General features: G+C 57.1%; 2 protein-coding genes across 2 annotated transcripts; one reads left to right on the top strand and one right to left on the bottom strand.

Moving 5' to 3' along the window:
- Nucleotides 1–250: 250 nt before the first annotated feature.
- On the bottom strand, nt 251–1,262 carry HES3 (hes family bHLH transcription factor 3). The gene is made up of 3 exons (XM_065897564.1): nt 1,182–1,262; nt 1,000–1,081; nt 251–624 (listed from the first exon to the last, which is right to left on the bottom strand). The coding sequence occupies exons 1-3, from the start codon at nt 1,260–1,262 to the stop codon at nt 251–253; spliced, it is 537 nt and encodes a 178-aa protein (XP_065753636.1).
- Nucleotides 1,263–8,762: 7,500 nt separating this feature from the next.
- On the top strand, nt 8,763–14,287 carry ICMT (isoprenylcysteine carboxyl methyltransferase). The gene is made up of 5 exons (XM_065894785.1): nt 8,763–8,957; nt 9,785–9,873; nt 10,782–10,951; nt 11,722–11,939; nt 14,105–14,287. Exons 1-5 carry the CDS (start codon nt 8,763–8,765, stop codon nt 14,285–14,287), a joined length of 855 nt encoding a protein of 284 aa, XP_065750857.1.
- Nucleotides 14,288–15,658: the final 1,371 nt, after the last annotated feature.

Here is a 15,658-nt window from a genome sequence, read left to right as displayed (position 1 = left end):
GTGGGAGGAGGAGAAAGCGGGTCCGGCCTAAGTGGGTAGGGCTGGGGTGGGGGGTGGGTTATGCCTAGACGCGCAGAACCCGGTCCAATCGTAGCTTCGTGTATTTCCCCGAGTTCGAAGAGACGCGGCACCCTCCCGGCCACCCCGTCCCGGGACCAGAACCGATGACCGGAGTCCCGGCCGTCCAAAACAGTCTCTGCGTCCCCAGGCCAGACGAGGGCCTCTGTGAGTCCGAGGCCGTACCTGATCCTCACCAGGGCCGCCACAAGCGCAGCCCCGGCCCCGGGCTCTCGGCGAAGCGGCGAGACGCCGACTGCGGCGCGGGGATGCTGGTGGACTGACCGGGGAGACCTCCAGATAAGAGGAGCCGGGGTGGCGGAGACCGCGAGCCGGCGGCGGCCGGAGCAGGGGCCCAAACGGGGGGGGCGCCGGGGCCGCGCCGCGCGGGTGCCTCGGGGCCGGGACTGGCGCTGTCCATGGTGCTGCCACCCGCGCGCTCGTGCGCCAGGGGGCAGCGCAGACCGTCGCCGCCCTCCTCTTCGCGCCGCAGAGGCTGGCTAACGCCCGGTAGACAGCCGCGGAAGCCCGACGGGTACTCGGCTCCGCTGGGGACCGGCCAGAGCCCTGGGGGGAGGGGAGCGGATGAGAGAAATGCGGAAAGGAGGGGAGAGGAGGAGGAAAGGAAAGATGGAGAGAGGAGAGAGCAAGGGAGGGGAGAAGTGTGGAGGGAGGGAAGAGAAGGGAGGGGAGTCAGCCCGAACCCGCTCCCCCCTTCCCGAGTCCAGACCTTCGCCCACCCAGATTACAGTTCCACAGCCAGCCGGGCTTTTGCTGCCTGCCCACTCACAGCAATATGGGGCCCCCTTGTCACTCAGCTGCCCACTGCCCTGAGCAGTTCTTCTCCGTCCATCCCTCCTTTATCTGGCCTTGTAGAATCCGTGGCTCTGACCCCACAAGTTCCCCCGCCTCTTCGCCCGACTCCCCAAGCCATCCCGCTACCTTGCACCGAGTTCTGAAGGCTTTTCATGTACTTGACGCTCAGCTCCAGTATGTCTGCCTTCTCCAACTTGCGTTTCCGGATCTGGGGATCCGTGGAAAGGGCTCTTAGCACCGCAGCCTGGGCTGGAGCAGATGAGGCTGGGGACCGTATCATCTTACCTCCACCGAGTCCCCTTTCTCACCTGGTGCGAGTAGTGTTTCTCTAGCAACGATCTGAGCTGCTCCAGCGACACATTAATGCGCGCCCGTCGCTTCTTCTCCATCAGCGGCTTGGAGATCTGTGGGTGAGCAGCAGTTAGAGGGCAGGGCCTTGGCCCTCTCGCGCTCTGCCTCACCCCTCACGCCCGCAGCCCTCAGGACCCCAGACCTTGCGGAAGTTGCCGGCGGGGCCGCCAGAGCTGCCCTGGGTCTCGGACTCAGTGCCCATGTTGTCGTAGTGGAGGCCACTGGAGGCGGCACCACCTTTATAGGGGCACCTCGTTTACATGTCAATGAGGCGCTCCTGGACTTGTGGAACCCCCAGGGGGAGGGGGATGAGAGAGGGACAAACTGGGAAGTTCGCCACCTCCCTCTGCCTCTTCTCTTCCCTTAGTCCAGGCCTCACCTCCAGGACCCCTCCTCCCTCCTGAGGGACCACCTTTACCCTTTCTCAGTCTTTCCTTTTTTTTTTTTTTTTTTTTTTTTGTCTACGTTGGGTCTTCGTTGCTGCGCACGGGGTCTCTCTAGTTGCGGTGAGCGGGGGCTACTCTTCGTTGCGGTGCGCGGGCTTCTCATTGCGGTGGCTTCTCTTGTTGGGGAGCACGGGCTCTAGGCGCGTGGGCTTCAGTAGTTGCGGCACACAGGCTCAGTAGTTGTGGCTCACGGGCCTAGTTGCTCCACGGCATGTGGGATCTTCCTGGACCAGGGACCAAACCCGTATCCCCTGCACTGGCAGGCAGATTCTTAACGACTATGCCACCAGGGAGGTCCTCTCAGTCTTTCCTTTCTCCCTCTCACCCTCACCACTGCCTGAGTCTGGAATTCCTTCCCATGCCCATCCCTTCCCGTCCCAGTCTCCCTAAGTTCTGGGCCTCACCACCAAGCCCACTGGGGGAGGTCCATGGGCCCAGATGGCTGCAAGACCCACTAATGACTATGACGGAGCACCGGGCCTCCTCGGGCCTGATGAAGACGCGGAGGCAGGGAGCAGCCACCAGCAAGGCCTTTCTGCCGGCTTCACGCTCGGGCCGCGCTGGCGATGCCACATTACTCGCCCTAATGTCGGGACAATGCAGCAATTTTCTGCCCGTGGCCACTCAAAGCCAGGTGCAGAGCAGGCCCGCGGGGGCCAAGCAGCAACATGTGTCCCATTAAAGCATGCAGCCCGCCCGCGGGGCCACAGCCAGCCTCCTCCTTGGGGCCTCGGGACTGGGAGCCGTCCTGCGTCGGGGTTCAGTCTGGGCTCAGGGGCCCTCCGGCCCTGTTAGGACCCAACCCACACTCTTCAAACTGGGGGGCAAGCTGCAGGCAGCCTCAGGCCAGGGCAGTCAGAAAGGCCTCCCCCACCCCCAGTCCTGAGTTTGCAGGCTGGAAAACTCAGGCTCTGAGGACCTTTCCCTCACAGGGAAGGCCTAGGAGTTTATTCCCCCCACCCCTGCCCGTTGGCCTTCTCTGGGTCCCAACAAATGGGAGGTGGTGGTGAAGACCACTGAGCATCTGGGGAGAGCACCGTTCTGCACGTTTGGAGGTCCGGGATGTCAACCCCTGTTCATTATTCAGGCTGTGGCTGAAGACCCAAGGAGCTCAGAGGAGGAGACACCTGCCCCCGGACCCACTAGGCCCTATAGCACGACTCCGGTGCAGTCCCTGCTTGGGCTTCAGGAGGCTGGGCTCCAGGAGCTGGGAGGGACGGGAAAACTGACGCCTGCGGGAGTCCCTGGGTTCAAACCTACACAGCTCCCTTTACTGAGTTCCCTTGGCCTCAGTGAACATGCGGCCCCTAGCGCTGCTTGTGAGGGCGCCGTGGAAGTCGCAAGGACCCAAAAGTTCGGCAGTGGAGACCTGCTGCCGAAGGCTGAACAAACTGGACTTTGCGGGGTCCCAGGGGGTGGGGGGAGGGGAAATTGCTGGGTCCTTGGTGGGCCCCAGCTCCATCCTCTTACCCATCCACCGCCGCTCGGGGCATTGATGGGCCCCTGCCCGGCAGTGGCGTTCCCAGGCGCCAAGCAGCGTGGAGAATCGCTCCCCGCCCTCCTTTCAGGCGGAAGCGTCGGCGACAGCGGCTCCAAAGTGTTCTTTCGCCCCGGCCGCAGGGCCCGCCGGTCAGATCCGGGCCGGGCCCGGCCCAGGGCGGGTGGCGGGGCCGCGGCGGGACTGCGGGCGCTGGCACGCGCCGGGCGGCTTTGAAGCGCCGGGGCCGGCCAGCCCCGAGTGGCTTCCGCGGGTTCGCTCCGGCTTGGGGCGGTGGCGGCGCGGTACAAAGGCGCCGCGGGGCGGGCGGGCGGCGAGGCCGGGCACAAAGGGGGCAGCCGAGTGTTAAGGGCATTGTGCCGGCCCTACAAAGCCGCGCCCCCGCCCGACCCCTCGGGACCAAACTCCGGGCGCCCTGCCGCGCGCGGGCTTCCAGCTGCTGCACATCTGCAGGGAGGCTGGGCGTGCGCCTCGCTCGGGCGGTCCCCCTCATCCCCGCCCAGCTCTCGAGCCGCGCGGGCAGCCGGGCAATTTGTCCTCTAATTATGATCCCTCCCCATAAACCGCCGCCCGCGCCTTTCAACACCGGCGTTATTAGCAAACCAATGGCCCTCGGCGCAGCTCTCGCGGCCCACAGCGGGGGCGCCGGGCCCGCCCCCTATCCAGAGTTCGGGCCGCAATAAAGGGGCCCGCGAGACGCCCCCGCCTGCACCCTGGCCCCCGCAGCTCCTAGGGCCACCACCCCTCTCGAGCCCGTGCCCCGAGATCCCGGCCGCTCTGGGTGGGGCCGCTCACGTGGGTGGCTTAGTGTTTCTTAAGCAGTGGAAAATTGACCGCAAAATGCGCTAATTCGCAATGTTCTGCTTTGGCTGCAGCAGGCGACGCCGGCCCGGGCGGCCCGGGAGGAATTCGGGCTGTCAAGCTCCGCCCCTGCCGGCTTAATGGGCCTCCGCCTCCGCTGCCCCCGACCCCCACCCCGGCACTGCCCGCTGCGCCCCTCCCCCTCTGGCAGGTCCTCAGCTGGCGTCTCCTCACCTAGGCCGATCCCCTCCCCCACGTTCCGGGCTTGCCTGGGTCCTCGCTCGGCTCCCTCACCACAAACAGCCACCTTGGCGCGTTCGTCGCCTCCAGCTGGCCGAGGGTCGCGCGGGACTCAAGGCTGAGAGGGATCTCTGCAAATTCCATCTTACCTTTTACCCACCTTCAGAGACAGTTTCCTCGCCACCCTCGCCACCCTTTACCCCCAGTTCGGGTTAGTCTTCTGGGCAGCCGATACCCCCAGTAAGTTAAAGGCAGATTTTTGCATTTGGCAAGGTCATTGGAAAAGACCGGAGTCTCCACCGAGATCCTGCTCGGAGACCTAGGCTAGGGACCCCCAGGTCCGTTTGAAAGTTTTGCGTCTGGGCATCCTACACACCCTAGGCAGGCTGGGCTCCGAGGGCGCGCGCAGAGGCTGGGGAGGCGTTTTCCGACGTAGGGGGAACGGCTGCGGGTTCACCTCGTCCTCTCTGAGAGCAAGCAGGACCAAGCGCTCTCGGGCTGCCGGCAAGGGCATGGACCAACTTAGAAACCCGGCTTATGCAAGCCGGGATGTAGGCCACCGACTCCCTTTCCATCTTTAGCCTCTGGGGTTCCCAGGGGGCTTGGAAAGGAGCACAGGTCCAGGCAGAGCGCTGGGGGGGACACAGGCTGCCTTCTGCTCATTCAGGAAAAATTCTTTCTGTAACTCAGGAGAGCTCTGGGGGCTTCCAGGGCTACTCAAAGCCCGTGGCTTCCTCAGGCTGGGGAATTTAAGGCCCAAAGTGACCTGTGCCTTTTGTCCTCTCTTCCTCCATTTGGTTTTCTTGCCTTTGGTAAAAGAAAGAACATTACAGAACGATGCGAGCCCTGGATGGGAACCCCTGCCTTCCTGCAGCCCCCAGGTACTTAAAGCTGCCCGAGCTGTTAGGTGCTGTGGAGGCCACTGCCCGTGCAGTGACTGGAGGGAGAAATGTGCGTCCCCCTCCAGGATGCACTTCTAAATGGAATGAAGTGATTGCTCCATGTAATTAACTATTGGGACACAGCAAAAGCTCAGAAATGACTCAGCCGATTGTCTCCAGATGGGGCTGGAGAGGCTGCAATTGTTTAACTCTCTTTGGCTGGGTTAGGACTCCGAATAGCCTGGCAGCCCGAATAGCCTGGCAGCCAAGGGCCCTCCAGGGGACAAAGGCTGGGACTCTGGTGAGTGCATCAACACTGAACCGGGCTGGCCCAGCTCAGAGAGAGTGAATTCTGGGAGACCCTCACTGTCCCAGCCTTTTGTGCTTCTCCCCAGCTGGCTCTAATCTTTAAATATTTACCCGGCCCATTTGTGCACATATGACTTATGCACGTTGGGCTGATCTGCTCATAAATTACGAGAGTCATTTACCAGACGGGGGTGGGGGGGTGGGGGGGTGGGGGTGCTTTCATGCCTGGAGTGGGGAGTGGCCAGAGGAGGGGAAGAAAAAACAGCTTTTGGAGGATCAGAGTGAGCTGCAGCCACACTGGACAGGCCCCTCCTGGCCTCCACGTGGGAAGTGGATGGGGCAGAGGCCTGTGAGTGACGAGGAGTCCCAGGAGGTCACCCACCATCAGGGAGGAGGGAGAGGCAGAGTTCCAGAGCTGTTTCCTACTTGGTGTCAGGCTTGGACAGGAGCCAGCCCTTCATCCTGGGAAGCTGGTGTGGGTGGAGGTGCTTGGTTAACACCCATCCTTGCCCCTTCTCCTGCTTGCTCTGCAGCATTCCCCCTTCCTACATTTCCTCTTTCTCTGTAAAGCAACCCTGTTTGAGAAAAGGGAGCCTAATTTCACCTCAGCCTGCAGCTTAACTTGGAAAAGTCAACATGGTTCTGACGGCTTTTTAAAACAAGAGGGATCCCCACTTGGGCCCAGGATGGAAAGCCACCTCAGCTGGTGGGTGGATGGCTGGATTGGGGGGCGGGGAGGGGAGGCCCTAGAGAGGGAACTTCCTGCATGAGAAAAGAGTTCCCTTTGTGCTTGCCTCACAGCTCCTAGAACAAAACACATTCAAATGCTTATTTAGAGGGGAAAAAATGGAAAGCAAGGCATCTCCAGGCTGACTGGTTTCTCTTTATTTTCTTCTATTACTGTAGGTGTGCTGTTCCTCTAGCCTAGGGGAGGACAAACTGGAGTGACACGGGAGAGCTGGGTGCAGAGTGGACATGTTTGATCAGATTGCTTTCCTCTCTGGTGGGAAAGCAGGTCTCTGTGTTTCTGTCTATATCTCTGTGAATTACTGTTTTTCTGTGTGCCTGTGTATCTCTTTGTGTGACTTTGTTGCTCTGGGTCTATGCCAGTGTGTACATACATTCGTTTACTTGCCTTTCCCTTCCATCACTCCTCTGTGAACCCCCGGGCCCTGACAGATTCAGCAGCTCTAGTGACTTCTAAAAATTCCCCTTCCCGCTGGTCTGGCCCTACCTGGAAGGGGACTGCCTCCCCCTTCTTCCTCCTTTCTCCAAGTTGGGACTGATGGAGATGTATGGTCTAAGACGAACTGATGGGCAGAGAAGAGAGAGTTGCTCAAGCCTTCCAATCTGCATTACATGTTACTCTGTGCCCCCCAGAACAGGGACTGCCCCTGCCATAAGTCAGCGTGGAGAGCAGATACCAATGGCCAGAAATAGGAGCTTCCTGGGAGCAGCCCTCTGCCCCAGGACCAGACTCACTCCTGGGAGTGAAGGTGCAGTGAGCACCCTCTAGTGGCCCTGAGGTGTCCTGGAGATGCAGGAGAGGTCCTGAGTGGGGGGAGACAGTAGACACAGGGGACAGTGGCAGGACCCTGGCTCTCAGCCCCCAGTAACAGTCCAGGCTTCCTCCCCACATGGTGCTGCAACTGGGTGACGTTGGATTTTAAAACATTAAATCTCCTTTCAGTTCCCATCTACCGAGTTTAGCAAATGTCTTCTGAGCACATTTTAAACATGATACTGGGTTTACAGAACATTGCTGTGAGACCCGTGAAATCAGGATCCCTGTTTTATAGGAAGTTGAGGCTCACAGAGTTGCTTTGCCCGAGCTCACAACGCTGCTGAGGTAGGCTCTCCACCCTTCCCTGAACCCAGCTTTCCAGACACCAGGCCTCCTGCCTGGTCCTGCAAGGACACAGGAAGGTAGAGTGGCCAGGGACTCAGAGGCAGACTGGGCTGACTGCAGCTCACAGCCCACCTGCCCTTATGGCTCTCTGACCCACTACTCTGGGTTCCAGCCTCCCCCAGGGCCTGTCCCCTATCCCGCTTCAGGCTTGCTTCCTCCTGCCTCTGTGTCTGCAAAACTCGGTCCCCTCCCTCCTGTAGATGTCCTTGCTCTCATTTCCAGTCTCAGGTGGGCTGCCAGTACCGACTCTTCCGGGCACACTCCTAACGCTCCCACCCACGGGCCTCTCCCTGGGGTCCCTCCCATTCCCTCTCTATCCCTACTTGGCTTCTGACCCACTCCCATCCCAACATAGTTTATTCTAGTCATTTGCTTACTCGCCTTTTTCCTCCATCAGGCCTTTGTGAGTGCCCGGAAGTGGAGGCATTTACCTTTTAAAAAATTAAGGAACAGGACTTCCCCAGTGCTCCAGTGGTTAAGACTAAGCCCTTCCACTGCAGGGGGCACGGGCTGGATCCCCTGTCCGGGAAGTTCCAAAATGCCGCGCCGGTAAAGTAAGGACAAATTCCTAAGTAATATAGATTGATTGTGGACCATATGGAAAATACAAAAACATATAAAAAAGAGACAGTAAAAGTCTCCCAGAGTCCCTACCACCTGAAGATTATCGTTGTGAAGTAATTTTGGCTTCTATTCCAAACATTTTCCCGGGCTCACACATATGCTTCTCTTCTTCCCAAGTGAAGTCAGGATCACACTGCAAAGTTCGGCATGCTGCATTATAAAAAACGTAATGTCTTGAGGATTTCCACCGTCGGCTAACATTCTCCCTCGACACGAACTGAAGTGGGCGGTCACCCCGCTGCGTGCATGCCCCAAGGGTAGTGTCCCCGCAGCCTGGGCGCCCAGCGGGCGCTCGGAGAACCTGCCGAAGGCGGGTGGTCTCTGCGCGCGGACCCCCCCGGGGCGCGGCGGGGTGGAGGCGGATCGCCGGCTCGCGCCCGCATGCCCAGGACTGTCGGTTTCGCCAGGGATCGCGCGGGCCCCGTGAGCGGCGGGGGCGGGGGCGGGGGCTGGGTGCTTTAGATTTCACGTGATTTCTCTGGATGGGGACATTCTGGAGTTTGGGGCCGACTCCTGGCAGACGCCACCAGCAACTTCTTGGCCCAGGACCCAGACTCCCCGCGGCCCCGCCCGCCAGCCGCAGCTGTGCCTGGGTCAGGGGGTCCCGGGGGGACGGCGGGGCGGGGCGGGGCGGGGCGGGGCGGGGCGCTCCTGTCAAATTCGGGCCCCAGCCGCGCGGCGCGGCGGTATCGCGAGAGCTCGCGGGAGGTGCGCAGGTCTGGGCGGCTGCCCTTCCCGGCCGGCGTCGGCAGCGCAGTGCGCAGGCGCGGCGGGCGGGTTTCCCCAGGCTACAGTTGGGGCCGCCGCCCGCTGGTCCGCCGCCCTGCGCCATGGCGGGCTGCGCGGCGCGGGCTCCGCCGGGCTCCGAGGCGCGCCTCAGCCTCGCCACCTTCCTGCTGGGCGCCTCGGTGCTCGCGCTGCCACTGCTCACGCGCGCCGGCCTCCAGGGCCGCACCGGGCTGGCGCTCTACGTGGCTGGACTCAACGCGCTGCTGCTGCTGCTCTACCGGCCGCCGCGCTACCAGGTGCGGGCCGGGCCGAGGGCCGGGGCGGGGACCGGGGGCCGGGCGGGCTGGGCGCGGCGCGTGGGCACCGTCCCCCCGGGGTCGAGGTCCGGGTCTGCCGAGAGCGCGGCCCGCGAGACGGGTTGCCTCCCCCGGCCGCGTCTTTTAGCAGCTGCGAGTTCAGGTGGCAGGAGGGCCCCCTCCCTGCCAGTCCCGGGGGGCGTGGGTCGCGGTCCCCCTCCACCCGGCGGAGTGGGTGGGAAGTTGCGGTTGGTGCCGTTCAGCAGCTGCGGCAGATGCACGTGGGGTGGGGAGTGAGCGGGCCCACGAGTTCTTTTATGTAATTTAAGGTGTGGAGAACTACCTGCTGTCAAGTCTGAGGTCAGAGGCCCCCGCAGTTACGTGGAGGGGGCTGGGCGCAGAGTCCCGGCTGCCCCGACCAGATTCGCTGCATGGACTTGGGAGAATCCGGCCAATAAGCTAGGTTTAACGCAGTTTTCCCGCAGCCCTGAGTGACAGTGACAATCATAATAGTAATGGTAGCTAACCCTTACTTACGAAGCACTTCGTCTTAAGTGCTTTACATGGGTAATCTTCACAGCAGTCCTCAGAGGTAGGTACTCTTGTCATCCCCGTTGTGTAGATGGGGAAACCGAGGTCCAGAGAGATTAAGTAACTTGCCTAAGGCCACAGAGCCATAGAGGGGTGGGCTTGGGATTTGAACCCAGGCAGCCGTGCTTCTGAGCAAATCGGCTCCATGGACTTGCGGGTGGCCTACTTATCCCAGGAAGTACGATGTATGCTCTGTGAACAGCCAGGTGACTGATCCTCTTTTGGGTCCGTTTCAGATAGCCATCCGAGCCTGTTTCCTTGGCTTTGTGTTTGGCTGTGGAGTGCTACTAAGTTTTAGCCAGTCTTCTTGGAATCACTTTGGCTGGTAAGAAGTGCTTTGGGAATGACAGTTTTGAGGTGGGGGTGGGCAGATCAGAGGGTCAGTAGTGATATTCCCGCATCCCTGGCTGGCTGAAGGCTAGTGAGGGCTCTAAGGGAATGAGGCCTCTGGCTTCCTAGATTCCCGCATCTTGAACCTTGAGAACTTGTGCCCGTTGGTTGCTTCTGTCGCAGGTGGAAACAGGTCTCCCTGGCACCCTTCCCATAGGTGCTCTCATCTGCTGTACCTTCAGTAATGTGACCAGCCCCTCCCAGAAGAGGGTACTGGTCCTCAGTGACAGGAAGGGGCAAGGCTCTGGCTCGTCTTCACAGGCCTTTTCCGTCTCTAATTTCTATTAGGTCACATCTAGTGCCTCCCCCACGGCCAGTGTAGGATTTTTCCCTACACTATGATTTCAGTCCCTTGAGCCTTCTAGTCCCTGACCTGGATATGAACCAGTGGCTTCAAGGTAAAAAGCTTTATCTCCTACTATCAATACTCTGAGCCATCTAATCCTTCTTTGCTGGAATTATTTCAGTTTTCCGAATTTTTGTATTCGACATACATCACTACTTTATTTTGATACTTCTTTCATGTTTTACTGTGTGTAGTGTCATTTGAAAAAAGGCTGAAGGCCCATAGTGCCTTCCTAACCTATGTTTTTTGTTTTTTGTTTTTTTTTCTTTTTCTCCCTCCTGTGACATTCAAAAACATAGTCCCTTTACAACCCCACTTTCTGCAAACCTCAGGGAATAATGCTACATGTGGGTGCCTGATGTCCACTCTCAGACAGGTGACAGCAGGCCCTCATCATAGAATTCAGGGACAGTTCAGACCAAATCTGTACTTGGACTTAAAGGCTAACTTGATTCCCTTGCCCCAACTTACCTCTCGTTCTTTTTGTTTTTAAATAGGTATATGTGCTCCCTGTCATTGTTCCACTATTCTGAGTACTTAGTCACAGCAGTCAATAATCCCAAGAGTCTGTCCTTGGATTCCTTTCTCCTGAATCACAGTGTGGAATATACAGTAGCAGCTCTTTCTTCCTGGATAGAGTTCACACTTGAGAATATCTTCTGGCCAGGTCAGTGTGCCCTGCTTTCCCTTCTGCAGGGGAGATGGGTGGCTTCCACGTGGGCCTCAGGACAGTGACGTGGGTTCACCTCTCAGGTCTAATCTCCCCGAGTGATCTTCCCCAGACCTCTATCCTCACTAAGCTCTTTATAAAGGACAAGCTCCACTTGTGAATTCCGCTTCTGAAGTTTGAATGGAGGATGTGTTGACCAGGACGTAGTGTGTACCATTTAACGTGAAGTCCCAACCTCTGATAGCTGTAATACCAGTTTTACAGTCAGAAGATTTGGATCTGTTCATTTTCTGTGACTTGAGAAATTTCATGTAAAAATTTTATTAGCAAAAACTACTGCATCTGGAACCTACTCTGACACTGAACTTTCCACAGCAAGTTAAATGAAATGTATGTAGTTCCTAAGATTCAGTAAAGGGCCAAGGCGGGAGACGCTGGATCCTTCTCGGCTTCCCTTAGCTGTCTTTGTCCCCAGAGGAAGGATGGGAGCGTGTGTGGGGGTGTGTGTGGATGAGAGCCTGTCACCTCTTTGCCATGACACTCTAACTGGGCTGTTGGCGGTTTAACGTGAATGGGTGAACAGCACAACTCAGGGGAATGTGTTTTGTTTATAATTAAATTTTAATGTGATGACAGAGGCCGATTGCCCTCTCGCATGTGTTCTAGTGTTCCTGTCTTTCGAAACATAGGTTAATTTTAATCATGCAGAGGGGAACTCAGCAGTCCAGGGTCTTCACTCCCCGGTTGTCACCATCCCTCTCCTGCAGAACTGAAGCAGATCACCTGGCTCAGCGCCACGGGGCTGCTGATGGTGGTCTTTGGAGAGTGTCTGCGGAAAGCGGCGATGTTTACAGCTGGTTCCAATTTCAACCACGTGGTGCAGAATGAAAAGTCAGAAACCCACACTCTGGTGACAAGCGGAGTATACGCTTGGTTCCGGCATCCTTCTTATGTTGGGTGGTTTTACTGGAGTATCGGAACGCAGGTATGGTATCAGATACGATACTGGTCCCCTTTAAAGTTTTTAAAAATGTGTTTTAAATCGACATATAATTTAAATATCATAAAATTCACCATTTCAAAGTGTACAATTCAGTAGATTTCAGTGTATTCACGAAGTTGTTGGTCTTTTTAATTTGTTTGCTATTGTCTTTTTTTTTTTTTAAGTGTTGTGTTTACTTATTTATTTATTTATTGGCCACGCCATGCAGCTGGTGGGATCTTAGTTCCCTTAGCAGGGACTGAACCTGGACCCCCTGCAGTGGAAGCATGGAGTCTTAACCACTGGACCACCAGGGAATTCCCTGTTGGTCCTTTTTAAATAGGTACACGTGTTCCCTGCCATGTTTCAAGTGATAGTTAAATAAAAGTCAAAAGAACTGATTTAGTCTTTAGCGCTTTTTGCTATGTACTTAAAATCTGGGTGTCCTAAGCTTGTAAACTTTCGGCGATTCTAGGTGCCGTTGCCCCCTCTGTCATACCCCTTTTCTGCCTCTTTAACGTAGATCTGGAGCATCCCAGTGGGATGAGGACAGACATGGGGCTTTGCGGAGAGCCCTCTGCCACTCGAGGGGCAGCTTAGCTGATTTTCATTAGAGGCTGCTGTGGATGAGCCCAGGGTCATGTGTCAGGTTTAACATGAGCGATGGCGGTTTGCTCTGTCTCAGGCTGCAGACCGAGCCTTGTCTCTTGAGCATTGTCTCTTGAATCTGTTTTCTTAGTCCTAGAAGGACTTGGACAGAGAATGTGGATAGAGCTTAGAAAACTCATCATCTCTTCGGGAACCTCCAATCCGGGCCCCCAGGCATCCCATTGCAGTGCATGGTATGGGGGGGCACTCTGGTGACCCCCAGTGGTGTAGTAGGTTACTGCACAGCATTTGTGTGAAAACTTGCAACCCTGAAACTTAAGACTGCCGCATTAACAATCACATTCCCCGGGAACAGGTTGACTGTAGTGGAATCATGTAATTTGCCGTAAGTGCTATAACTAATGAACCTGAGTGCTCTAGGACTGGACGGCTTTTCATATTTCTTTGCCTATAGATCTTTCTACACCAGGACCCAGCACACAAGTGTGTGTAACAACTGCACAGATCTTTCCTGAGCAACACTCACCCTGACTGTGTACAAAACACTCTGTTTCCTATCTTGTTAGTGTTTGTAATGCCGTTTTGGATGCCCGGGGTTGATCTCCTGGCTCCACGACGGGCTGTGGCTTGAGACTGTGAAACCCCGCTCTGGGGTCCCTGGCGGGCGGGTGGGGCCGGTCCGGCTCTAACATCAACTGATTGGCCTCCGTTTCCTTGCGGGTTAAGCGGGGGCGGCAGCGCTACTCAAGAGGCTTGCTCTGGGCGTCGAGTGGCTTACTGGCTGGTGGTAAAGCGCTTGGCATGTGCTGGGAACACAGTAGGTGCTCAGTAAACAGTGGTGAGAAGAAGTGAGGTCACCCATGTGGGGAAGACGTATGTCCCGGGCGGGGGCCGGGGGGTCCTTCGGAGTGGGCAGGGGTGGATCAGTGGGCTCCCTGAGCTACACAGAAGAAGTGGGCCGAGGAGCTGCTTTCCTGGGCTTCGAAAGCTGGGCTAAGGAGGCGTGGTTGAGGCCTTCGTGCCTTCTGAACAGGGGAGTGATCTGATGGAAGGAGTGGTTTTGGGGGCTCAGCTGATAGCAATGTATCGACGGCACGTACGCAGGAAGGTTGCGGGGGCCAGAGGCAGGAGGCCAGGCAGCTGTGGGGTGGGAGGGAGCGTGCTAGGAAGGGGGCAGGCTGGGAGCCACGTGGGAAGGCAGTGGTGCTTGGAATGGGGGTGGAGGGAGGAGTTGCCAGCACCCCTGCCTGGGGGTTGAAATCCAGGAGGTTGCTCTTTCCTTTCAGTTTTCAGGTATCTCTCAGGTAAGAGGAACAACAGAAAAGCGTACGAACGAAAGCTACAGTGATGGGTGTTTAGCCCCGTTGTGAAAGTGGTGGTGTGGTTTCCGTTAACGGCGCCCTGGCTCAGGGTCTCAAAGACCCTAGTGAGGTTTCGAGAGTTTCTTGGGCCCTTGGCAGGAAGTCCTCTGTGGCCGCTGGAGAGCAGCACATGCCGCTAAAGCTCAAGGTTCCGGGTCACACTGACCCCAGTCCACTAACCCTGTGTCCCTTCGTCAGGTGGTGCTGTGTAACCCCATCTGCGGCGTGAGCTACGCTCTGACAGTGTGGCGCTTCTTCCGCGACCGGACAGAGGAGGAGGAGATCTCGCTGATTCACTTTTTTGGAGACGAGTACCTGGAGTATAAGAAGCGGGTGCCCACGGGCCTGCCTTTCATAAAGGGGGTCAAGGTGGAGCTATGATAGGCCCGGGCGGCCCAGGCCAGGCTGGGGGGCCCCCCACTCCAGGCAGCGTGGGACGGAACTGCTTCCTGTCGGCCACTCTGCAGAACGGACTTTCTTAAATCATTTTGTGTGTCACCAGTGACTCTTCTGGAATATCACTCAAGATCAAATGGTCAGAAGGCCTTAGGACCAAAGGACCCCACTCCCACCCCCACTCCCACCTCCCCGCTGCCCGGGCAGCCTGTTCCCGGGCTGCATCAAGGTAGGACGTAGATTAAAGGTGGACAAGAAGCGAATAACCGCAGTCCTTGGCAGTGACCCCCGACGCGCCTGGGCAGAGCCTAGGCCACACTCCATCCCCCACGAGGCCAGGGCTGTTAAGTTGTAACCAAGACCCTCGGGGAGAAGTGGGCTCACTCTTGATGCTGAGTGCGGCTCCTGCAGCAGGAAGGGGTATGTGGGCACCAGTACTTACTAGTGTTAGAAACCCATTCAGAATCCTTACTTTGACCGAAACACACAAACAGCACAGCTTTAACCTCCCTGTTTCTGTCCTTAAGTGCATGAGCATCTCTACAATTTTAAAGACACTTCCTTATAAGGCACTTTGGCTCTTCATATATCTCATCATGTTTACTTACCTGTTTTCAAAAACAGCAGTATGAACTCAGGGGACTCGCTTGGCGTGTGAGCCCCACCTTTCACTTGGCAGAAAGGCAGCACAGACGCCTCCAGATGACTCAGCTGGTGCTCTGTGTTACCAGGGCTCCCCGGGCCAGGGACACTGTGGGCCCCTGTGGCTTTCCTGGCTCCTGGCTCCTCCCAAAGGGGGCTGTTCCCAGTGACAGGCATGTCAAAGGTGCGTCATTTCTCCTTTATCCAAAAAAATGCTTCCTGGACACCTGCTCTGTGCAAGGCATTGTTAAACGTTGAGAAATACTGCTCTCCGTTTACTTGGGGTTTTTTCGTATTCTATCATAGCTTATATTTTTGTGTTTTGACTTAAATCTGTTAACCATTGATTTCTATGTTCTGTTCTCAAAATTCCATCGTCCCTAATGCCATTGCAAACTATCTTTTCCAAAGGGGTTTGAGCATAAACAACTATGAAATTCAAGCAAGCCAGCTCATGAAAAAAATAGGGCCAATAATCCCAGCTGAGATTTAGTCAGTACTTTTTTTTTTTTTTTTTTTTTTTTTTGCTGTACACGGGCCTCTCACTGTTGTGGCCTCTCCCACTGCGGAGCACAGGCTCTGGACGTGTAGGCTCAGCGAACATGGCTCACAGACCCAGCCACTCCACGGCATGTGGGATCTTCCCGGACCGGGGCACGAACCCACGTCCCCTGCATCGGCAGGCGGACTCCCAACCACTGCGCCACCAGGGAA

The sequence above is a fragment of the Phocoena phocoena genome, chromosome 1 (genome assembly GCF_963924675.1).
Source record: "Phocoena phocoena chromosome 1, mPhoPho1.1, whole genome shotgun sequence".
Taxonomy (NCBI): domain Eukaryota; kingdom Metazoa; phylum Chordata; class Mammalia; order Artiodactyla; family Phocoenidae; genus Phocoena; species Phocoena phocoena.
Note: the sequence above shows the minus strand (reverse complement) of the source record. Positions and strands in the feature narration are given on the sequence as shown.